At 40.3% G+C, this 26362-nt stretch overlaps 2 protein-coding genes across 5 annotated transcripts in view; one reads left to right on the top strand and one right to left on the bottom strand.

Moving 5' to 3' along the window:
* Positions 1 to 26362, bottom strand: part of XYLB (xylulokinase) — a 277360-nt gene that overhangs the window by 77558 nt on the left and 173440 nt on the right. The window contains exon 16 of one of the 4 annotated variants that reach the window (XM_073630001.1): positions 23619 to 23753. The exons of the other annotated variants lie outside the window; for them this stretch is intronic. Within the exon in view, the coding sequence (XP_073486102.1) occupies positions 23737 to 23753 (17 nt within the window). The 3' untranslated portion in view covers positions 23619 to 23736. Of the gene's footprint in view, positions 1 to 23618; positions 23754 to 26362 lie in introns of those variants that run through there. 4 annotated transcript variants of the gene reach the window in all.
* Positions 18558 to 19528, top strand: LOC141145813 (superoxide dismutase [Mn], mitochondrial). The gene has a single exon (XM_073632673.1). It carries the CDS (start codon positions 18805 to 18807, stop codon positions 19333 to 19335), a length of 531 nt encoding a protein of 176 aa, XP_073488774.1. The 5' UTR covers positions 18558 to 18804; the 3' UTR covers positions 19336 to 19528.

The raw sequence follows: 26362 nt of genomic DNA, 5'->3' as shown, positions 1-26362 counted from the left end.
AAAAAGCTAGATGAAAACTAAGGGAAATATATGTTCACCTGCAGTCTATAAGGATCAGTGTTTGCTTGCCTGTTTCTGCCTTAGTAAGGTGTTGAGTTTACAGTGCAAGGACAATTGCAATTGCCACTTTGGCTAAAAATTTACATTGACCTTTCCAAAAGCTGCTCTAAATATACAGTATAGGAATGTGGGATGGGTGTGTTTGCGAATTGTTCAATTAGGAATTGATAACAGACAGAATAAAGAACAGATTGGTGTAAAAGCAAACTTTTCACACAAATCAAGTCAAGGCCATAAAGTTAGCAAACAAAACAGGAAGGTAATTAATCCCTATAACAGACATACATTACTGATTTTCTATCACATAGACAATCAGTAAAGCAGAGGCAATCAGCTGCACTTACTGTCAGGATATTCTAACAGCCACAGGAGAGATTCTTTCATCCACACAGTTTAGGGTAGATGGGGAACCTATGGATTTATAGAAAAATCTCTTTATATGCATGGCTAGCTTTAAACTACTTTACAGATATATATATTCCAAAATGAGTTCTGAGACTTGCACACATGCAATGGGAGAAACAAGGGTGTCCCACTGATTTTTAATTGATTGTATATTATGGAGATTGTAACAGTAAGGGTGGAAACACTCAGAAATGGACAGAAACACTTCAACCTCCAAGAGTGAAAGGGACAGAGCCAGTAACTATGAGAGAAACCTTTCACTACTAAGGACCACAAGAGAAATAAGAAGCAAAGAGTTGACTCGAGCAACCACACTTTACTTGTATAGGAAATATGTCTGTAGCTAGACATGTGCACAGCCAAAAAATGTGTTCATTTTCGTTTTCTTTTCATTCGTTTTTTTTTTTTTTCGTTTTTCGGGTCATTCGTTATGATCGCGATTTGTAAATTCGTTCATTCGTAAATTCGTAAATGCGTTCATTCGTACATTCTTACATTTGTAAATTCGAACATTCGTTCATTCGTACATTCGTTCATTCGTACATTCGTACATTTTTACATTTGCACATTCGTAAATTCGTACATTCGTAAATTCATAAAATCGTACATTTGTAAAATTCGGAAATTTGTAAATTCGAAGTTTGAAAATCCAAAAACCCGAAAATTCAAAAATCTGAAATAGTAACTAACTATTAAATTATAGGTATTGTAATTTCCTTTCAAATTTGACTGAGTTGTTTGACTGAGAAATAACTCCAAGCATGTTACGAATTATCCAAAATGAATGCTACATCTAAACAAATGGAACGGAACAAATTAATAATAAATAATAATAATAAAACGTTGTTATTATTATTATTGTTATTATTATTAATTCCTTACGCTCCATTCCGTTTTTTCGGATCATTCATAACTTTGGATAAATTTGTATGTGTTACGTTCATTAACAGCCAAATTTGAAAGGAAATTACAATACCTATAATTTAAAAGTTACTAGTAATTACTAATAGTTAAGTTATTATTAGTTAACTATTATTTCAGATTTCCGAATTTTCGAATTTACAAATTTATGAATTCACTAATTTACTAATGTACGAATGTATGAATGCCCGAATTTACGAATGTCCAATTTTATCGAATTTACGAATATTCGGGAAAAAATCGTTAAACGGGTTTTCGTTAATTCGGGTCTTCACGAATTGACGAATTTGTCAAAATTCGTTAAAAAACTAATTCGGAACGAAACGAATTGCACATGCCTATCTGTAGCATCAAGTGCCTTTTTAAATTATCTATAGGCATTAGGTAATGACCTTAACTATGGCTAAAGTTGTCCACGTTTGAAAAGGAACAATCCAACTCTCATGAAATGCCACTTTAACCACTAAGCCACCGCCCACCGTCATATGACGGCGGGATGAGGCTTCTATTGTTCTGGGAGGACGTCATATGATGTCCTCGCCCTCCCAAACCACTAGGGGGCGCGCGCCCGCTGCGTCGCTCGGGACCCGGTGCGCGTGCCCAGCGGCCGCGATGTCCGCCGGGCACCCGCGATTGCCAGGTAACAGAGCAGGAGCGTGGATCTGTGCATGTAAACACAGATCCACGTCCTGTCAGAGAGGAGAGGAGACCGATGGCGTGTCCCTTGTACATAGGGACAGCGATCGGTCACCTCCCCCAGTCAGTCCCCTCCCCCCACAGTTAGAATCACCTCCTTAGGTCATACATTAACCCCTCGAGCGCCCCCTAGTGTTAACCCCTTCCCTGCCAGTCACATTTACACAGTAATCAATGCAATTTTATAGCATTGATCGCTGTATAAATGTGAATGGTCCCAAAAATGTGTCAAAAGTGTCCGATGTGTCCGCCGCAATATCGCAGTCACAATAAAAATTGCAGATCGCCGCCATTACTAGTAAAAAATAAATAAATAATAAAAATGCTATAAATCTATCCCCTATTTTGTAGATGCTATAACTTTTGCGCAAACCAATCAATATACGCTTATCGCAATTTTTTTTTACCAAAAATATGTAGAATACATATCGGCCTAAACTGAGGAAAAAATTTGTTTAAAAAAAAAAAAAATTGGATATTTATTATAGCAAAAAGTAAAAAATATTGTGTTTTTTCAAAATTGTCCCTCTTCTTTTGTTTATAGCGCAATAAATAAAAACCACAGAGGTGATCAAATACCACCAAAAGAAAGCTCTATTTGTGGGGAAAAAATGATAAAAATTTAATTAGGGTGCAGTGTAACATGACCGCGCAATTGTCATTCAAAGTGCGACAGCGCTGAAAACTGAAAAATGGCTTGGGCAGGAAGGGGGTGTAAGTGCCCTGTATTGAGGTGGTTAAAGCTTAATTTCAGCCACACGTAAATATATTCCCTAATAACCACAAATCCACTTCGTATTCATCCAAAGCCTTTGCAAACCCAGGGAGGTGGACACAAGGCAAAAAAGAACAGTGATGGCCAGTCTATATAGCAGGAATCTCCTGCACGGAGGCAAAGTGTGGTAGTTATTTCATGTTTGATTACTGCAGATGATCTCATTATTCCCCTTAGACAGTGCTTAGATGTCACTAAAACTAAATAAGACAGCCATGATTTAATGATGGAGGATATAGAGAACAGAAAATAACAACATTTGCATTATGAGGATGGGGCTGGCTTGCAGTCCCACATGCTTGGAGTTATTTCTCAGTCAAACAACTACAGCAACTGGTGGAGTTTGGGGATGACCCCAATCACGTTGTATTACTGACATGGGTACCAACATGCACCCTGGAAATAGGCACCTTTTCTAAAAACTCTCACCACCCAAGCCTGCCCCTTCTGCACAAGTTGTGGACTTAAGAAGGATCAGCTTTAAATCACACGGGTTTCAATAATTGTATTCCCCTTTGGAAAAATAAACTGTAGATTGCACCGATTGGTAAACTACAAAATTTTGATTCCCAGAAAGCCCTTGGTATTACATACTATACCTACATCAATTATATTCAAATACTACTCCTAAATCCTTCCAGACACTTAAAATTAGAATTCAAAAACAGTTTTTTTCAATATCTCTACATGCGTTTTCAGCTCAATCTCTTTGAGGACCCACCAGTCCCCTCTGTTTTATTAAATCTTTATTTAAGGATTGCTGAATGTACAGAAAGAAAGGAAATCAAACATATCATTCAACCAATTCCAACACTAGGCATCAACAACAATTTGTTCAACAAATTTTTGCATTAATGAGATAGCACTCCAGGTTCTGTTGCCACGTTTCAAACAAGGATCTGTGGTCTAGAGTTTTCCCTACCGCCACCGCAAATAAGCGGTGCGGCAGAGGAAACCCCTCGTCCAACAGAAAACGTAGACGTAGACCAGTGAGTAGAACCAATAGAGAAAACCTTACTTTAGGGGACTACGCTCGAGCCTTATACTACATATAGGTTATAATTTCGGTACTGGAATAAATGGAATGGTATCAGCAGATTACCGCAATCCAGAGGTATTTTCTCATTTATATAGACCCCTCTGTTTAAGCTGGTGATCTGAGCATCTAATACAAGAAACCTTACTTCAACTATTTATACAAACCTATGGGCTCATGCACACTGGGCTTAAAATGTTGCTTATATAGGCTTTTGGCTTTTTTTCTGCCTACAAAAGCAACTCGTTCATTCACACATAGGCATTTACAAGATTGTAAGAGGAGGACCGTTTACAGACTGAAATAAAAAAAAGCCCATCACCAGCATGTTTCGGAGAGGAGCTGAAGCACAAAAAAAATGCTAGACACAAGCCTAAATACTAGACGCATCTAGCGTTTGGCCATTAATGAATTTCAATGGCCAGAGTAAATTAATATTCTGGAATCCATTAACGCTCAAACACCTGACACACCTAAACGCACCTAAACGCGTGTGTAAAAAGCTTTAGGCTTGTTTTTTAAGCAGCTTTTCTCCTGCTAGGAGTGCTGGTATTCAGAGGAGAAAAAAAAAAGCACCCCATGTGCGTACGTTGGGAAAGTTGTTGGTTTTGTATGTAACAATAAAGTTTTTGAAAAAAAGAAAAGATATAAACTGTAGCTTTTATGAAACGGCTGGGAAAATATTATGAGTAATCCCTACTCTGAAGGATATCTCTGAGTTTTCCATAGTGCTGTGTTTTACAACAGACAAAACAATTCTGACAAATACGGGATGTTCATCAGCTTTACGGATTTATAAATCCTCACTTTATATGCAATAAAAGTGAGGATATTGGCGTTTTAAGCATTTAACACTCTCTTTAAAATGCCGCTAGGATTGTTAGTCTTTAGACAATGTCATAAATGTTCCCTGTAATTCATGACTTACACCTAAGCGCTCAGCAACAGTAAATATTGTTTTTATATGGCTAAGTGTTTGAAATAGCTAGAAGGTTAATCTATAGTTCTATATATCGGGAAGCCTTTCCCTTACGCACAGTAATAAGATGTGAAAGGTAAATCAGTTAGAATAATGGTGTTTGATGACAGCTTAGCTACCGAAATGTGTTTATTGTTAACTAAAGATTTATATCTGAGAAAAACCAAGGTATACTGTACTGTATGCTAACCTTACAAATAGTTTTCTGTATACTTTCACTAGACCTCTTGCATGGATTTTTTTTTCACTACCTCTGTGTGGAAAATAGCACTGTGTAGTATTAGATGTAAATACTTTCTTGGTTCCTTATATGCAGTCCAGGAATGTCCATGTCCACTGAACCCTTAGGCCCCTTTCACACGGGTGGATAGAATTCAGCTTTTAGCTGCGGATAGATCAAGTTATCTACTGCAGCTAAACTCACACAATACTTTCCTATGGCCCCATTCACACACTGCATTTAGCAACGGTTTCGTTACATGGGGTTTGGTGCGGATAGAAAAAATAAATTTGACTGCGTCCAGAACTGATTTATTGCAGCTATCTGCACATAACTGCAGGTAACCGCAGTGTACCATTTCTCCTGCAGATAGCAGTGGCAACAAGGAAAGAAAAACAGGAAGCACATGAGAAATGGCAAGAATGTTCCAACGCAGCTAAACGCAGGCGCATGTAAACGCACATAAACGCAGCTAATCGTAATGTACAACTGCAAGTGAACGCTGTGCCAGGAATCTCTGAATTTCAAAATAACAAAACATGCTTTTAACAGCGGCAGAACAGCCGCCCATGTGAAAGGGGCCTTACTGCCCCCTTTGCTTAGGAAACACAAGTGGCTCTCAGCTTCCCCTTTTGTTGCTCGTACTACTATAGCAGCCGCCAGCGATAATCACTGTCTTCTCCTGGCGAGCACGGCTTCCCCCCCACCCCCTGGGAGAAGACAATTGCTTGGCAGGAGGGATTCCCCTGTCAGCACTGTGTGTGTTTATAGGGGAATCATGCAAATTTCTTTCCTTCAAACCGTGGTTGCAGGAAAGAAATTTGCACTGTGTATGGCCTGCCTTAGGCTTTAAGAGTACTATGCACTTTTCAAATGCAGGATAACAATTACAGACTTATTCCTTTTTATTAATAAGTAAACCATGACATTTTTCTTAAATTCAAATCTAACAGTCCCTATGCAAGGAAGCTTTTCATTGCTGCCACTCTCCTGTCATAGCTAGCAATCCCCAGATAGCAGTCATGAAAATGTAAAGTGCTTGTAAAGGCTTCCTTTTTTTCAAATAATACACGTTATACTTACCTGCTCTGTGCAATTGTATTGCACAGAGCAGCCCAATCCTCCCCTTCTGGGGTTCGCCACCGGCACTCACAGCTCCTACCTTTCTTTGTGCCAATGGCTCCTGCTGCTGTCTCTGTGCCTGTGTGAAGGGGGACAGGGAGCACCGCTGGCTGCAGATGGGCACAGTGCTGGATCAATTAAGGAATAAGTATAAAGGGAGGTGACGGGGCAATACATTTGTTGAAACATTTTCATGGTTTTAAAGGTAAAAAATGTCTTTCCTTTAAAACCACTTTAACCACTTCACATCCCGTATAGTCATATGACGTCCGCAGAAGGGATCTCCCATCCTGGGTATGCGTCATATGATGTTCCAAGCTTCCTGGCCATCTGGGGGGCGCGGGCGTGCCCCCGCCGTGTCACTTGGAACCCGATGCACCCACGATTGCCCGTTAACCTAGCAGGACCGTGGATCTGTGTGTGTAAACACACAGATCCACGTCCTGTCAGGTGAGAGGAGACCGATCATGTGTTCACAGTACAGAGGAACACCGATTGGTCTCCTTCCCTTGTGAGTCCCCTCCTACAGTTAGAATCACTCCCTAGGACACATAGTTAACCCTTTGATTGCCCCCTAGTGTTAACCCCTTCTCTGCCAGTGACATTTATACAGTAATCAATGCATTTGTATAGCACTGATCGCTGTATAAATGCCAATGGTCCCAAAATGGTGTCAAAAGTGTCCGATGTGTCCATCGCAATGTCACAGTCACAATAAAAATCACAGATCACCGCCATTACTAGTAAAAAAAAAAAAATAATAAAAATGCCATAAAACTATCCCCTATTTTGTAGACGCTATAACGTTTGCGCAAATCAATAAATATACACTTAATGCAATTTTCTTTACCAAAAATATGTAGAAGAATACGTATCGGCCTAAACTGAGGAAATGTATTTATTTTTTTTAAATTGGGATATTTATTATAGCAAAAATATAAAAATATTGTGTTTTTTTTTTTAAACTTGTCGCTCTTCTTTTGTTTATAGCACAAAAAATAAAAACCGCAGAGGTGATCAAATACCACCAAAAGAAAGCTCTATTTGTGGGGAAAAATGCTAAAAATTTCATTTGGGTACAATGTTGCATGACCGCGCAATTGTCATTCAAAGTGTGCCAGCGCTGAAAACTGAAAATTGGCTTGGGCAGGAAGGGGGTGAAAATGCCTTGTATTGGGTATTGTAAGTGGTTAAACTGGCCATACACTGATCAAAATTTGGAAGGTTCAGCAGGGACCAGATAAATTTAGATCAGTGTGTGACAGGTTCCTGCTCAATCATTTGATTGACTTCTGTTGAAGGGACATGCTGGATTTTATCTACAGTCGCAGTGTATCCAGACGCTAGAGGGTGCTGCTATTAGAATAGAGAATAGAGTGTTTTTGTACCTCATTTGTACATATAGAGGAATCTACTGGCTGAACAAAAAAATAAACCACAACAGCATGTTGCTAGCTTTAGACTGGAAATCATACTTCTGAAATAGTGCTAATCAGGAAGTTGTGTAGCTATGCACACTTCCACATATGAACTAATGCAGGAAAATGGCAATGAGAATACAAAAGCCCAAACAATTACCATGCATTACTCTTTTGACTCTAAAGTGAGCCAAGCATTAGACATACTGTATATAAAGAGATGGCAGCGCTCCCCCCAACAATTTCCTCATTTGCTATAGACATATTACAAATAATAAACCCCTATGCAAGACCAATTTTTGAGCCCCCCATTGAACTGTTGGATAAAGTAAAACAAAAAAAAACTTAATGTACAAATCTATGTGACAGCAGGGATGATCCCAACATCCATCTGATCCAGATCTAGAAAAAATGGACCCCTAAGTCCCAGAGGGCCCCTGTACAGCTGCATGGACTGCACAAATGGTATGTCCACCCCCAGCTATAATACACTTAACGCCTAAAGGTTAAGCTTTTTAAAACTGATTGAACCCATTACCCAAGCACTAATTAACTCCTATATTGCTACATACTCATCTCATCCTGTACCAGGAGCCACTCTGCACTGAAAACTAGTAGGCCCCCCAATGAAACCAGAGTGCAGAGATTATGGTACAAGAGCAAACTGATCTATGAATGTCTCCTTTTCTTAACTGTTAAAGAAAAATGTTGACAAGCTACTACAAGAACAAATCTTCATATTTTCAAACACTTCACTTTTTCCATTCTGTAAAAAAGAGTTTTGGAGCAGAACCACAGGGTATTCAGTAGGGAAAATGCTTTTAACATGTTTATTTTCTTGACAGCTTAAAGTGATTGACCAATAAAAGAGACTGGTAAAATAAAGAGTTCAATTTATTAAGGACAAAAATAATGTATTAGCTTGTCAGCACGTTGGGCCTGATGCATCATGTTATGCTATCATAAGCCGCATGCTAAAAGGGATATCTCATGCACTGTTATCGCATGTGATCATAGCTCTTTATTCATCATTAATAATTAAATAAAATTAATGAAATAAAATAAAAATAAGCAACAATAAAGTAAATACATTAACCTCCCTGACGGTATGATTATTTCAGATTTTTGCATCTCAAAGCAGTACAATTATTTTGCATAGAAATTTGGCGTTTTATATTGTAGGTCTGTAATTCTTAGCAATAACACACTTAAATCTGTCCACCAAGAGTCTAGTAGATATTCCGGGTATGATGAAGTTGGAAACACAAAATCATAAATTATAATATAATAAATAAATATAAATACCGGAATTATAAAAAATAATAATATAATAATAATAAAATAAATTTCCCCACGATTCACTATTGCTCAATTATGCAAGTGTTCTAATTTACAATCGCTGTTTTCTAACTGGTCTAAAACCACTTTTGACGTAAAGGGACACTTTTTGGTTGCTATGGACAATCTCCAGTTTCCAGGCAGAAATAACAGCATATATCATATAAAACTGCATGCTGGGCATTGGACAAAGCACTGGGGACAAAAGGGATGTGAAATGATTTCATACAGTACTGTAATCTGTAAGATTACAGTGTACTGTATGTGTTATGAATTTTCAACTTTTTTTGAATTTGCCGCCAGGTTCCACCCCCGTGCGTTGCGACGCTCGCAGGGAATGGAGCCCGGCACACAGGACATCGGGGCGGAGGACAGAGCCCACAGACACAGCGGGGGGACATCGCAGGATCCTTGGTACAAGGTAAGTACACTACACCAGGATCCTGAGATGTAATCCCGAGTGTGGCTCGGGGTTACCGCTAATGGTGCTGAAATTTATCCCCAAGCCCAACTCGGGAAAACCGCCAGGGAAGCTACCCTAAAACACATCAAATAAAAATAATATTCCAGCTTGCCTGTACATTGGGTCTGATGTACCAAGTAGCATGCTAAAAGTGACATTCCACGCATTATTATCATAATTTGTATCATAAATCAGGAGAACCATGATTTATTAGTAAACCCTAATCCTGATGGGGATGAAAAAGTAAATATCAAATAATTTTTTAAACATCACATTTGTGCATTAAGCTAACATGCATGTCTAGTAATTTCCTACCAGCAATATGAGCAAATCCACTAGTAGTGGACATATTGGCATGACCTAGAGAGCAAAATTAAAGGGATGTGTTCATTCTGCTCTGTCCTCATGGGTATGTTTCCTGGTTAAATCTGAACACCCCTCCTGAATGTGTTCTTGATCAAGCTTTGCTGCTACTGCAGCGGAGGACCTGCCTGTGTTATCTATAATTATGAAATGTAAATCATATGCCTATGGTTGCTACTTATTTTTCTTTCTTCCAAATACACATCGGGGTTGATTTACTAAAATTGGAGTGTGCAAACTCTGGTGCAGGTTTGCATAGAAACCAATCAGCTTCCAGGTTTTTTTGTCAAAGCTTAATTGAACAAGCTGATGTTAGAAGCGGATTGGCTACCATGCATAGCTGCACCAGATTCTGCGTGCTGCAGTTTTAGTAAATCTCCCCCACAGTTTACTATGTGACCTATGGCATGGTATTCCCATGGCTTTGTTTATAAAAAAAATCGATATCAGTGACAACTACAACGGCATTTCTTTGTAAGTGCACATCTAGACATCTATGACCTCTGTTCACAAAAGTCAGTGTCTAAAAATGCCAGGAGCTGCTAAAATGCAAATCAGCTTATCTCCTAAACCAAATACTGAGAAAAATTTGTTTTCTCTGCCCACTCTTCTTTAAAGCAGAGTTCTCCAGTCTGGGGGAAGAAAAATTAAAAGTCAGCAGCTACAAATACTATAGCTGCTAACTTTTAATACAAGGACACTTACTCGTCCAGGAATTCCGCAATGTCAGCACCCCAAGCTGATTTGTCCATCGGCAAGTGCAGGCACCGGCGTTGCAAGTAAGGGAAACCAGCAGTGAAGCCTTCGGTCTTCACAGCTGGTTTCCTACTGCGCATGCACGAGTCGCGCTGCACTTTGTGAATGCTGTCTTCTGGGACACACACAGATCCCAGAAGGCATCGGGAGGAAGGAGGAGGGGCCAGATATGACGTAGATCACCTTGTGGTGATCTGACCAGGAAATGGGAGCGGATATCTGTCAAAACCAGGTACCCACTCTCCCCTCCCCCCCCAAAAAGCGCCAAATGTGACAGTGGAGGGGAGGAGGGTGCAATCAAGTGAAGCTTCCTCTTTTGGGTGGCGCTTCGCTTTAAAGTGACTCATTCACTTTAACAACAGACAAACAAGCTTCTGACAGGCAAAGATTCCTGCACATACTGTATCTGCAGCAGCTTGCGGTGTCTTTGAGCTGCCCAAATGTGGGATGGATCTAGTAAGACAAAGCTCCGTCCATTCCTGATCAAGTCAAATAACTTATCCTTTTTCTCTCACCCTATATATTCTAATTGGTCTATCACTATGAAGGGCTGTCTCAGTGACTATTTTAAATGTGTGGTAGGTGGGAATGGGTGGGCAAGCTTGGCACTACCATGAAATGCCAAAGCCTTGCCTGATGTGAGCTGCCCAGCAAAGACAGGCAAAGACACTGTGCTTAAAGAAGCACAGGGGCACACCCAAAGAATCTCAGTTCACAGGAAAAAATACACTATTGCAGAATTGCTGTAATGAGGTCATCATGTTCTATTCCAATGTGACATTGTTTGCACAAAGCCCCAAAAAGACCAAATACTTTGGGTAGGTTGCTGCTGCCTAGCACTAGTTTTGTGTTCTGTGTGCCAGAAGAAAATGGTAGAGTACAGTTAAACTAGCAGATAAAAGCATTCTTCATTTGTCAAAAGTAATGAAACATGTCAGCCTCAGTTGAAATGCAGCAGGGAAAAGAGCAGGTCTGTGACACATTTATTTGAATGACAAGGTCAGAACATTTTCTCCTTTGCTTTCTTTCCAGTTCTACACTAAATGTTCAAGGTGATGTAAATGAATTTGTTAAATTGCATACGAGTCTTCTGATATGATTAACTCAATGCATGTATGCACTTCAAATTAAATAGGAAAATGCCTGCAGCAATTTCATGGGAGATGTAATATATATATATATAAAAAAAAAAGCGAGAGTTTATGTCAGGTGATTTGAAATTGAAAAATGACAAACTGACCACTTACAGGTCAGTGACACTCAGTTATATATTAGTTATACATGACAGATGTTACTGCAGTGTTATCCTTATAACTTGGTTATATCTCCTGCAAACAGGAGATCACATTTACACCAGAGAGGGTCACCTTAAGGGTAAAGCTGCCTATAGATTTACAGTAAAAGGACAATCAAATGTGCAATGAATGAATGCTGCAGATGAAGATACAAAACTGCAGGCATGGCCTTGCAAATTCAGCAGAGTGGGTAGGGGGCAAAGCAAGGAGGTGTCTTTGACTTAACAGTGGCACAACAGTAGTAATCAGGACTGGCTTTCCAACCTGTTTAATCAATATTTCCTATCCAAAGGCATTGGATCTTAGTGGGTTTGAAAATAGGTGAATCATGCAACTGTTATGTTGAGTCTGTATGTACCCAGGGGCAAATGACAATGTTGTTTTAAAGTCCAACTTCAGGATCACCAGTTTAATTTGCACTGGCACTGTGATCTTCATCTGCTTCTCCCACTTTAGCTTTTAAAAGGTAAGATTTTTTTAACTTGCCACAAAATATTTATCTTCGAATTTATTAAAGGACACAGGAATTTAGGCATTCAAATATGCTCAGGTTATACTGCTACAGTTGATTGGAACACTAGCAAACAGAATAAATCATTGTGCCAGTGCCCTTATAACCTATCCTCTACCTGTGATGCCTCAGTTTTGTGAACAAGCAGCACATAATAACACAGAGAGGCGGGACCTGTGTCCCTTAATGAACTTAATGAAAATACTTTTTTTATCATAAAGATATTTGTATCATAAAATCTTTTTTTCTTGATCGTCTGTAGCGTGACAGGAAGTTAGGAATTCTAATACAGTCAGGCTGTCCAAAGAAGTCCAACTGAGGGGTGGGTAGCACTATCACTATCAGAGATCAAACAGATGTAGGGTCTATTCACAACAGAGTACCTGAAAGAATCAGCGCTAGAATTAAGGCTAGACAAAGAAAGGCCATGTCAAACAGGGGAACTTCCATGACCAAGGGGGAGCACCAATGATCAACCTGGTGTTCCAGAGAGAATCACCTCTAGGAGAAACTAGTACATGAAGAAACCATGAGCCCCATCTAGTGAAACTGGAGAAAAAGAACAAAAATCCAACAAAGAAAACATGCAGAAAAAGCACCACTTGAACAAGCAGATAAAACTAGACCACACACATTATCAGGAAATTTACTGAATAAAATAAATAAATAAATAAATAAATAAAATTCTTAAGGGGAAGTAGGAAAGACAAGTATGTCTAAAATGAAGATCAGTCAATCACCACAGAAGGTGCAGGCTTAGCATTCCTGCACTTTGACTTCCGGGAAAGGAAGAACCATAACCATAGAGTCACTTGATCACACAACCAATTTCACAATAAGCCAGATATGGATGGGATATTCTTCACCAATGGTTAAAGTAAATGGACCAAAAGACTGGTAAAAACTGAAAGGTAGTAAACTCGAATCCCTAAAGGAGATAGTTGTGTGATAACAACATCTTCACAAAGGAAAGGCAGTAATGAAGGTATACCAAACCCTAGTATGGTGTACAAGAACAGCATGATCAGGAGGAAGAGAAGGGGTCCTTCCAACCAAACACCACGATGTGTTCTTAAAGTGTAAAAGACCACACTGTACCCCTGCCTTACAAGTTACCAATAGTAAGATTCTAAGAATTAAGTAAGCCACTTCTAAAGAAAGTAGCATTTTCAGCTATGGAGCGAGGCGTAAAAATCCTAGTGCTACTATTAGAAAATTTCCCCTGACTGAGGTTAAAAGGAAAAAACCTATGGGGATATCCCCAAAAATCTGCAACTTGGCTGCAAACAGAGAACCTATATTTGGGTGGTCAGGTCCCACCAAGGCCTCCAGACATAAACTATCTCACATAGGGGAAAACTGCAGTAGAGTCCCCGTGAATCTTGTCTGCCGACCATCAAGGGAAACACAGGACCCTCCAATGATGGATACTTCCATCCAAGCAGGAAAATAGGGACACTTAATTGTTGACCACTCACTCTTCAATGTAGAGATCACTAGTTGGGGAGATCCTGAAGGCCATACTTTGGGTCTAGGAAGGACTGTGCAGTCACAAACCACTTAACAATATCCAGTGTAGAGGGCAACTCATTTACCCTGTCTCAAGGACAGTTACCAGACCTTTCTGGAGTGAAGGTTCTGCACCAACCATGTGGTGTCATTCAGAACTTCTTGGCCCAAAGAGAGCTATTGGTGTCTTGTCCAGAGATTAGACTCCCCAAAAAACAGAGGAATAGTCTGAAGGGAAATGAAAGACCTTGCTAGAAGGATATCCCTTATCAATCTCACAACCACTGAAAGGAAACATGGGAAAAAGTCTATTATGCATGGAAGAGTTTAATGATCCAATAAGAGTGGACTCCCTTACAGAAGAACTGAGCTCAACAGTCTAGCTTGATCCGGTGATCCAGTGCTGGACACCTGGCAATCCATGTTTAGATGAGGCTTGCAGGTGATAGGAGATGCAGCTAAAGGAAAGTTATTGAAATGTTCCACAATAAGAATGCCAAAAATTAGCACTTTGATGAACATTAGAACCCGTGCTGTGAGCAGGGTCTGGGAGTACCAAAGGATTTTAAAGGGTAAGGACCCTCCTGTGAAATAGAACTGTAAGAACTGATCCCTGTAGACCTTGTAGTTCAATAGTTTTCTCAGAAGATGGATAGGGTTATGGAGTATTAAGAAACACAAAAGGAGTAACCACACTTGAGGGAAAAGGATTGCCATGAGGAAATTAGTTTTCGAGCAAGGCATACTATTCCCAGGGATAAGCTCCTATCAAGTAGGAATCAGACATCTCCGAATGTGGAGAGCCCAGACAAAGCTGGGAAGAGTGAAAAGGCGCAGCTGAGGGAGAGGCTTGATTCAAGCATGTAGATTGAAGGGCACAAATGGGTGGTCTTTTTATACAAATGATGACGAGGTGAGCTACTCAGGGATTCAGCTAGATGAACAAACAGTCTCTTCTTGCAGTAGTGCAAAAGCAGCTTCATGCAGAAGGGGGAGCACAAGGATTAGAAGACCTCTGGCTTCAAATACTATGGTTAGAGAGGAAGGGAGGCTCTGACTGTCTACATACTGTCACTGTAGTAGATGAAGGAGAAGAGGGTTATTCTGCTTCTTCCACTGACCTCCTGTGTTGAGGCAGGAGCACACTCTGACAAACAGAGGCATTGCTAATGACAGTGTCACGAGTGGGTCCATAGAGATGTTTTCCCTTGGAGTATAACTAAGTGAGATGTTCCTTCGATGTATAATCGGTTCCCCTGGGCACTTAGATAATTTGCCCTGTGCATGTGAATAGACATCAACGCCATGCAAGAAACAAGCTTAGATGCTTGCAACAGGCTGTCACAGGTAAAGACATTTTGCTTAAAATGTTGTAAACCTAGTTACACCACTTTTACCTAAAGGTAAGCCTATAATAAGGCTTACCTGTAGGTACTGGAAATACAGTACCTCACAAAAGTGAGACAAGCTCTGTAGGTGTTACTAAACTGTACCAACTTGAAATCAGGTTTTCTGCCATATAAGACATGGCTGGGTGGTGTAGCAAAGCTATGTAATTCTCAGGGCTGGATAGACAGAAACTACAGTATTTCACAAAAGTGAGTACACCCCTCACACTTTTGTAAATATTTTATTATATCTTTTCATGTGACAACACTGCAGAAATTATACTTTACTACAATGTAAAGTAGTGAGTGTACAGCTTGTATAGCAGTGTAAATTTGCTGTCCCCTCAAAAGAACTCAACACACAGTCATTAATGTCTAAGGTATGTGGGGTATTTACAGGAGCACTCTGATGGACACATTTTCTTATAAGGGGCACACTGATGGGCACATTTAATGTAAGGTTCACTCTAATGGGCACAAAAAAATAAAATGCATTAAGGTGAAAAACCACAAGGGTTTACAACCTCTTTAAATATGCCCACCAGAGTGCCCCTTAACATAAAATGTGCCTATCAGAGTGCCCCTTAACATAAAATGTGCCCAACAGCGTGCCCCTTAACATAAAATATGTCCATCAGAGTGGCCCTTAACATAAAATGTGCCCATCAGCATGCCCCTTATTTTATGTTAAGGGGCACACTGATGGGCACATTTTATGTTAAGGGGCACTTTGATGGGCATATTAAATGTTAAGGGTCACGTTGATGGGCACATTTTATGTTAAGGGGCACTCTGATGGGCACAATAAAATGTGCATGCCCCGTAACGTAAATGTACCCATCAGAGTACCCCTTAAGATAAAATAAGGGGCATGCTGATGGGCACATTTTATGTTAAATGGGCATGCCAAACCCAAGCAACTGAGGGTCTCAGGCAGCTGGAGGTGGTGGAATGAGACTGAATAATCCACGCAGGAAAACAAACACAGAGCACACACATCGGCACATAAAGACTTTTATTTCTCTTCACTTTTAGTCAGCCGTTCCCTTTTTGGGATGTCTGTCATGATCATATTATCTCTAATGTAGAGGGTTACATCATAATGGAATTGGTGGGTGTTATAGAACTACCAAGCTCACCCACTGACAACAAACATTATGTTCTACTTCATGGGACATGTAGACATGTCACTGCAGTGTCCTGTGTTAGAAGCTGGATTAAAAAATTGCCTAGCAGAAAGGTTGAAGTTATACAGTACGTATACTAACACTAAAATGTGCAAGACCAGTGTGGCTCGATGATGCATTCCTTGACATGCATAGGTCACGAGAATATGGTCTAATGATGCTGGGTATTACATAATTACACAGTTACATACTAGGTGAGGCTGAAAAAAGACACATGTCCATCCAGTTCATCCTGTGTGTGTGCGTTTATGTTAATAGTACAATGTATACCCCTGTATGTTGTGATCGTTAAGATACCCACCTAATAGTTTTTTGAAATTATCAATGCTCCCTGCTGAAACCACTGCTTGTGGAAGAGAATTCCACGTCCTCACTGCTCTTACAGTAAAGAACCCTCTACCCTCTACATAGTTTAAGGTTAGACCGCTTCTCTACTAATTTTAGTGAATGGCCGCAAGTCTTTTTAATTCCCTTTCACTGAAAATGTGTTCCCTATGCTAGGGTCACCAGTACGGTATTTGTACATTGATATTATATTCCCTCTCAAGCGTCTCCTCTCCAGAGAGAATATGTTCAATGCTTATAGTCTTTTCCCATAGCTGAGGTCCTCCAGTCCCTTAATGAGATTTGTTGCCCTTCTCTGGACTCTCTCCAGTTCCAGCACATCCCTCCTGAGGACTAGTGCCCAGAACTGGACAACATACTCCAGGTGCAACTGGACCAGAGTCTTGTAGAGTGGGAGAATTATCATTTTATCTTTGGAGTGAATCCCCTTTAATGCATGCCAACATTCCGTTGGCTTTGCTTGCAGCAGCTTGGCATGGCAATAGATTGCTGAGCCTGTTGTCTACTAGGACCCCCAGGTCCTTTTCCATACTAGATTCCCCCTCGAGATTCTCCCCCTAGTGAGTATATTACATGCACATTTTTGGCACCCAAATGCATTACTTTACATTTTTCTACATTAAACCTCATTTGCCATGTAGTTTCCCATCCCATCATTTGTTTAGGTCTTCTTGTAGGCTATCCATATCCTGAGTAGAATTTATTGCTCTGCTTAACATTGTATCGTCCACAAATACTGAGATTGAGCTGTTCATCCCATCCTCCAGATTGTTTATGAATAAATTAAAAAGGATTGGTCCCAGGATAGAACCCTGGGGTGCCCCACTTTCCACACCGGACCATTCCGAGAACTCCCCATTTATCACCACCCTTTGGACTCACCCCGTACCCAGTTTTCAGTCCAGATACTCACCCTATGGTTCATGTCGACAGACCTCAGTTTGTACAGTAAAAGTTTGTGGGGAACTATATCAAATGCTTTTGCAAAATCCAGATACATCACATCCTTTATCTAGTTGGCAGCTCACTTCTTCATAGAAGGTTAATAGATGAAATGATTCTTCATGAATCCATGCTTATTACTTAAACCAAAACAAACAAGGCAGTGCTACATATAAATTAACACAATATGCTTATTACAGATGTGCTCTATCATATAAAGTGCATTTGAAAAAAGTCTGTAGTAATTTGCAATGGTATGATTAATCCCAACTGTATATATATTGATAATCCAGCCAGATATAAAATTGGTCTTGTTTAACACGATTGCAGTGATGACCTGCCACCAACACCTCCACACGTGAGACGAAGGCGGGGATGGATAAACCCCCTTGTGATTAAACTCTTACCAGACAATGCTGGGAAATAGGCATCAACACCAATCACGAATATTCACTCTGAATGGATTTCACTTCATAATTGCAGACCAGGGGAAGGATCTCGTGCTAGTGAACTCATTCCAAAGCAAAAGAAAAAAGATCCATAGCGTAATTCCATTTAAAACCTTTATTTTAAAATCTGGCACCCTAAATATGGGTGCCACATTGACTTTTCTCCAATCAGCTGGTACCATGCCAGTCAGTAAACTGTCCACAAAAATTAGGAACAATGGTCTGGCTATTACCTGACTGAGTTCCTTAAGGACCCTCCGGTGCAAGCGCCATCTGGACCTGGTGACTTATTTATTTTAAGTTTTTCAAGTGTATTTCTAATTCTGTCTTCTGTTAGCCATGGGGGTGCTTCCTGTGACATGCTATGAAAATTAACATTACCGTCTTGGTAGACCAAGGTCAGGCTGTCATACTTAGTTGTATTGGATGCTCTGCAATTTGTAATTTTTAGCTCTCCAGCTGTGGTGTCATATTAGTAGATTATGCTCTGCAGACTGAGCCTGTGCGGCAGAACAAGCCTTAAACTTGTTCCTGCATTGGGATGGCCTTCCTCCAGATAGAAACATACACTGCCTGACTTGCCTTATGATTTCGGTGCGCTGCAGCCTCACATCAGTGCTGAGATTATGCAGCTCCATCACAGTAAACATCATGCTGCCTATGTCAACAACCTAAACATTGCAGAGAAGAAATATGCTGAGGCTTTGGCCAAAGGAGATGTTACTGCTCAGATTTCCCTCCAGCCTGCTCTTAAATTTAATGGTGGAGGCCATGTAAATCACTCAATTTTCTGGACAAACCTCTCTCCCAGCGGTGGAGGAGAACCCCAAGGTGAACTTTTGAAAGCCATAACAAGCGACTTTGGTTCTTTCGAGAAGTTTAAAGATAAACTTACAGCCATGTCAGTGGCAGTTCAGGGATCCGGATGGGGCTGGCTTGGTTATAACAAAGAATCTAACCGCTTACAAGTCACCGCCTGTGCTAACCAAGATCCTCTGCAAGGAACAACAGGTTTTATTCCTCTTCTGGGCATTGATGTATGGGAGCATGCTTACTACCTGCAGTATAAAAATGTTAGACCAGACTACCTGAAAGCCATCTGGAATGTTATCAACTGGCAGAACGTGTCTGAAAGATATGAGGCTTCTAAAAAATAAGCTAGTGCCTTTCGCTACCTATTCTGTCCTTAAAAAACTCTTAAAACTTATGTAATTTCTAGAATTACTAATAGAATTGATCAGACTTGTTAATTTTATTGTAGTTTCACATTAAATACATTATTTTTTAAAGCTGTGTTGAGATATTGGCAGTTTGTAAAGTTGCGTAAGTATACTTGCCTCCAAGAATAAACTAAACTTTCACCATGAACATTACCGTCTTGGTTACTGTATTTCCCCCCCCCCCCCCGTTTCCCTTGTGAAAACTGAGGAGAAGAATATATTCAAAATATTCAAAACCTTTGCCATCTCTCCGTCTTTTGTAACCAAATTCCCTTCATCATCGTTTATGGGGCCAACATTATTCAACCAGAAAGAGAACCAGTGCTAAACAATGCATGAAGATGTGTAGAACAGTGAGGGAGAGTAAGTACTGATTGACATTTTTATATAGGAGGAAGATTGGGGTCAATTAAAAAAAAAAAAAAATTGGGCTTATATACCCCATAATCAGTATTTGCCTATGGCATTACATTTTGTTAAAAGGCCCTGGGTCCTGGAGCTTTTGAATTGCATAGTTTGATTATATGACTGTGCTGCCATTTGTAAGGCACATTGTTACAGTGCTTGTAGAAGCCAGGAATTAACCACTTCAATAACGGGCTATAGTCATAAGACGTCCGGGATCTCCCATCCTGGGTGGGCGTCATATGACGTCCTTGGTTTCTCGCCACTCCTGTGGGGATGAAATTGGCTCTTTACCACGTGACTGGCTGTGTCCAATCACAGCCGGTCACAGAATGTCAACAAACCGCAGTAACAAGATGTTACCGGGTTCTCCTCCTCACACACCGATCGTGTGTGAGAAGGAGATTGCAGTAACATCTCGTTACCACTTACAGTACACACCAACACACACTGATTGCCCCCCCTAATAAAGAGGACCTGTCACCAGCCATCACAGTACCTGTCATCACCCTTCAAAGTACCTGTGACCAGCCATCAAAGTACCTGTCACAGTCCATCTGAGTACCCAAGTACCTGAGTACCTGTCACAGTTCATCCGAGTACCCGAGTACCTGTCACAGCCCATCTGAGTACCCGAGTACCCCAGTACCTGTCACAGTTCATCTGAGTACCTGATTACCTGAGTACCTGTCACAGCCCATCTGAGTACCTGTCACAGCCCATCTGAGTACCCGAGTATCTGAGTACCTGTCACAGCTCATCTGAGTACCCGAGTACCTGAGTACCTGTTACAGCCCATCTGAGTACCCGAGTACCTGAGTACCTGTTAAAGCCCATCTGAGTACCCGAGTACCTGAGTACCTGTCACAGCCCATCTGAGTACCCAAGTACCTGAGTACCTGTCAGAGCCCATCTGAGTACCCGAGTAGCTGAGTACCTGTCACAGCCCAACTAAGTACCCAAGTACCTGAGTACCTATCACAGTTCATCAGAGTACCTGAGTACCTGTCACAGTCCATCTGAGTACCCGAGTACCTGAGTACCTGTCACAGTTCATCTGAGTACACGAGTACCTGAGTACCTGTCACAGCCCATCTGAGTACCTGTCACAGCCCATCTGAATACCTGTCACAGCCCATCCAAGTACCTGTCACCAGTCAGAGTACCTATCTGTAGCCCATTAGAGTACCTGAGTACCTGTCACCAGGCCATCAGAGTACCTGAGTACCTGTCATCAGGCCATCAGAGTACCTGAGTACCAGTCACCAGGCCATCAGAGTACCTGAGCACCTGTCACCAGCCCATCAGAGTAACCGAGTACCTGTCTCCAGCCCATCAGAGTACCCGAGCACTTATCTGCAGCCCATGCCTCATAGAATATACGTTGGGATGTTTGCTTTCCAAAATGGGGTTATTTTGTGGGTAATTCCACTGTCCTGGTGCTCAAGGACCTTCAAAAGTGTGATAGGTATGAATTAAATGAGATGTGTAATTTATGCTCCTAGAACGCCTGAAGGTACTATTTCAATGTTGGGCCTCTGTATGTGGACTGGCTGTGTAAAAGTCTCACACATGGAGTGTCGCCATACTCAGGAGGAGTAGCAGAATGTGTTTTGGGGTGTAATTTTTGCTATATACATGCTATGTGTTAGAAATATCTAATTGACAACTTTGTGTAAAAAAATAAATAAATAAAAAATGTAATTTTCTTTCCATGTATTCTGAAGACTTCTGTAAAAAAATTAACCATTCAAAAAAGACTCATGCTTCATAGAATATACATTGGGGTGTTTGTTTTCAAAAATGGGGTCATTTTGTGGGTAATTCCATTGTCCTGGTGCTCCCAGGACCTTCAAATGTGTAATGGGTCGTTAGGAAATTAGAGGTGTAATTTATGCTCCTAGAACGCCTGACGGTACTCCCTGCATGTTGGGCCTCTGTATGTGGTCAGGCTGTGTAAAAGTCTCACACATGTGGTATCACCCTACTCAGGAGGAGTAGCAGAATGTGTTTCGGGGTGTCATTTTTGCTATATACATGCTTTGAATTAGAAATATCTTATAAACTGACCACTTTCTGTAAAAAAAAAAAAAATATGTTTTAATTTTCTTTCCACGTTTTCCGAAGACTTGTGGAAAAAAAATGAACCATTCAAAAGACTCATTATGCCTCATAGAATAGACCTTGGGGTGTTTGCTTTCCAACATGGGGTCATTTTGTGGGTAATTCCACTGTCCTGGTGCTCCAGGGCCTTCACAAATGTAATAGGTCGTTATGAAATTAGAGGTGTAATTTATGCTCCTAGAAACCCTTATGGTGCTCCCTGCATGTTGGACCTCTGTGTGTGGCCAGGCTGTGTAAAAGTCACACACATGTGGTATTGCCATACTCGGGAGGAGTAGCAGAATGTATTTTGGGTTGTAATTGGAAGTATGCATATGCTGTGTGTGAGAAATAACTTGTTATTATGACAATTTTGTGAAAAAAAAAATGTAATTTTCCCAAGAATTGTGGGAAAAAATTACAACTTCAAAAAACTCACCATGCCTCCTAATAAATACCTTTGACTGTCTACTTTTCAAAAAGGGGTCATTTGGGGGGTATTTGTACTTTCCTGACATTTCAGAGCCTCAAGAAATGAGGCCATCAGTGCATCAGGTGTGATCAGGTGTGATCAGGTGTGATCAATTTTCAATGATTTTCACCATAGCTTGTAGACTCTATAACTTTCACAGAGACTAAATAATATCCACTCATTTGGGTTATTTTTACCAAAGAGATGTAGCAGTATACATTTTGGGCCAAATTTATAAACAAAAATGACTTATTTAAATTTTATCATAGAAACTAAAAAAAAGTGGGGTTTTTTTTTCAGAATTTTCACTCTTTTTTCACTTACGTCGCAAAAAAAAACCCAGTGATGATTAAATACCACCAAAAGAAAGCTCTATTTGTATGAAAAAAGTGATTAAAATTTTGTTTGGTTACAGTGTTGCATGACTGAATAATTGGCATTCAAAGTGTGAGAGTGCTGAAAGCTAAAAATTGGTCTGGGCAGGAAGGGTGTATAAAAGCCCCGTATTAAAGTGGTTAACAATGGTTTGAGTGAAGGTCATTTGAAGCCTCCACAGAGCCTCAGAACTAATGTTTTGGTGGATTGCCATGGCAGCTGACCACCTGTTTCTTTTTTTTTTTCGTTTCATAAAAATTTTAGTAAGAGTCAATGCGGTACACAGAGGCCTAAAAGGCCATAGAACAGAGGAGCATAAGAAACCAAGAAGAGACAGTGAAGTGTGCCAGCCCATTCCTCGGCTTCCGGGGTAGGGGTCCAACAATTTATAAAGGGAGTAGTGAGCTGAGTCCCTGGTGCAATTATGGTAGCGTCAATAGAGCAATTCCCCAGCAGCGAGAGTGAGAGAGAGTCTTTTTTTGTTTGTTTGAATACTTCATGGAAGCTTAGGAACATAGTGTCCTCTTTATTACTGTTGGTACTGGCATTATTAACCTGATAAGTGTACTAAAATAAATAACCTACAGTATAATGAGGACTGTGTCCCTTTGATGAAAAGCAAGTGGCTTTTTTCTGCTTAAAGCTATAGAGAGAGGTGGCAGTTGTGTGAGGTAGTGGCACTAATTGGCTAGTCAAGCAGAGGCAGCCAGTGGTAGAAAATCCTTTGTTAGTTGGATGAAAATTATTTTTTTGATAATGCATTTCAGAACTATGGATAAAAATATGGATACAAACGTTTTTATTGAATCACTCAATAAAAGCAAGTCAGATAATTGCCCCATTTTAGTAACAAGCCACAGTGTTCATCCATACAAAGTCTAAGTCTAAGCCTTTCTGATGAATTTCTCCCAGTTTCTTCTAATTGATGTACATTATACGTACTGTATAACAATGAGACATCTCTATTGACTGAAGTTTTTTCCTCACTCCCTTTTCCTTCCTAAGACACAAAGGAAAGTGTCATTCAATTAAAGCAAGTTGTCAATACTGAAATATTCTGAAATGTCAGCCTGACAACTTGGTGAATTACACTAGTGCTTTATAACTATACCAGTTTTGATACAGTAACAGACTGTAGTTGAACTTTGAACATAGACAGTAGATATATTTATTTAACGGCTTCTCGCCCGCCGTACACCAAATGACGTCCTCAGCTTTGAGCAGGGATATCTGAATGATGCCTGTAGCTACAGGCATCATTCAGATATCGTCTTTAGAGCCGGTGATTCTGTGCACCATCAGAACAATCATAGCGGCTGTTCCGCCGCTTGATCGTTCTTACGGGAGGTGAGAGGGGACTCCCCCCCGCCGCCCTCCCGTGCTTCTACCGACTCACCGCTACGATCAGTGAGTCGGACACAGGATTCGCCGGCCCTGGATGTTCATCATAGAGATTTCCGGCGGACCAGATGGTCACTGGAGTCTCTATGATCGTTGGAGGCGTCATGTTATGACATCACGCCCGGCCTCTGCCTTCAAACGAATGGCGCCGATTCAGCTGGGAAGCCAGGATCATTTTTTTTTTTTTTTATTACTGGCTTCCCAGCCTAGAGGTGAGATGTGGGGTCTTATTGACCCCATATCTCACTGTAAAGAGGACATGTCATGTCATATTCCTATTACAAGGGATGTTTACATAATAAATAAATAAATAAAGTCAAATTAACAAAAAAAAAAAAAAAAAAATTTAAAGCGCCCCTGTCCCTGTGAGTTTGCATGCAGAAGCGAACGCATACGTAAGTCCCGCCCACATATGAAAACAGTGTTCAAACCACACATGTGAGGTATCGCCGCGAACGTTAGAGCGAAAGCAATAATTCTGGTCCTAGACCTCCTCTGTAACTCAAACCATGTAACCAGTAAAAAATTTTAAAGCGTCGCCTATGGGGATTTTTTTGGGGTCTTTGCTAAAAAAACATGTATAATGTTTGGGGGTTCTATGTAATTTTCTAGCAAAAAAATGATGATTTTTACATGTAGGAGAGAAATGTCAGAATTGGCCTGGTAGGCAAGTGGTTAAACTATGCATATGGTTCAATCATTTTTTATCTCAATGAACTACTGAAAGTTGTAAAAGGGGAGAATAAGCACAGTAAGTAAATCCAAACGCTATTGTAAAATTATGTGCAGCCCAGAGAACTGCACAAATATAAATAAAAAATTTCCACAATTGCTAAATAAAATAAAGTGTAAAAATATAATAAATATAATAAAGTAATTCAGTTGACAATCATCACCACATCCCAAGAAAAAAGATACAAGAGACAACAAGATATTGGGACTTTAAAGGTGCTGAAACCTCCTCATGGAATAATAGATCTTCCAACGTATTATTTAAAAATTCAATTTTATTGAGATTACAAATGGTTAAAATTACATCTATACAAATAGACATTTAAATACAATATTGTTTTGCAGCAAACTCTATGTGAAACCAACTTCCCCCTAACCAAAGTACACTAATTCCTCTGTAATCATATATACACACAATCATGGATAACCATGGCATACACCGTTACACATGTGAGAGGAGACGCACAACCCAACATGTTTCACCTGTCAGCTTCTTCAGGGGTTCACTTTCAAGAGGAATGAATGTAGTATAGAGTTGATGTAGAAGAAAAAAGACACATTCAAACAGTATATAGTCGCAAATACAAGATTAATGCATATCACTGTAGTTTTACTTATACATAGTAATTATAAAAACTTACATTTAGTGAATAATGACTTTGGAAGGCCCCCCTAAGGGCAATACACATCCCTGCCAGTGCACTCTAAGATGGACAAGGCGTCTGTCTATATCAGGTGAGTCTGAAGTCAGATAGAGAGGTTTGTCCCAAAAGCCAAAAAAAGGGTCCAATACAAAGGGGTTGGCAGTTAAGGCTGATTGGTCACATGTTTGGCTATAAGGTACTGAAACAGGGAAAGATAATAGATAATATATCACTAACAAATATCCACCACTTCAAGCATTAGCCAACTAGTACTATAAGACATACCTAGGAGAAATCTCCTTTGTTAAAGTCCATACATAAATGGTAGGCAGATTCCAATGGCAGCAAAAAGGTCAAATCTGGAATAACATAGAAAGAACACTACTTGTTTGTATATCCAGAAAGCTATATATCTCATACCATCTAATCCAATTCCAAATGTTCATAATACCTTGTTTGTAATGGGGAGAATGTCAAAACCAGACACTGTTTCACACTGTTTGTCTAATTCGCGCTGGATACCACTGCCATCACAGAGAAAGTACCTCCAAATAAAGACCCACAAGTGCTCACAATCATACCGCTCTTAAATAAGGTGGAATTCATGCCAAAAACCACCATCCTATCATTACCAAATATGCTACTGCGCATGCACTGTCAATTCGTACATGCACGGTAATGGCGGGACGTGCGGCTGTGGCCTAACATCGCTCACAACGCAGCCTGAACCCATACATCCACATAGATGAGAGGAAAGGCAGTCAAGGCACAAGTGCAAACAATACTGCCCTGTCCCACCACGTGCTAACAGACTGGAACCATTTGTCATATA

Source organism: Aquarana catesbeiana, linkage group LG05 (assembly GCF_042186555.1).
Source record: "Aquarana catesbeiana isolate 2022-GZ linkage group LG05, ASM4218655v1, whole genome shotgun sequence".
Taxonomy (NCBI): Eukaryota; Metazoa; Chordata; class Amphibia; order Anura; family Ranidae; genus Aquarana; species Aquarana catesbeiana.
The sequence above is the reverse complement of the archived record's forward strand: the minus strand, read 5'-3'. Positions and strand labels throughout refer to the sequence as shown.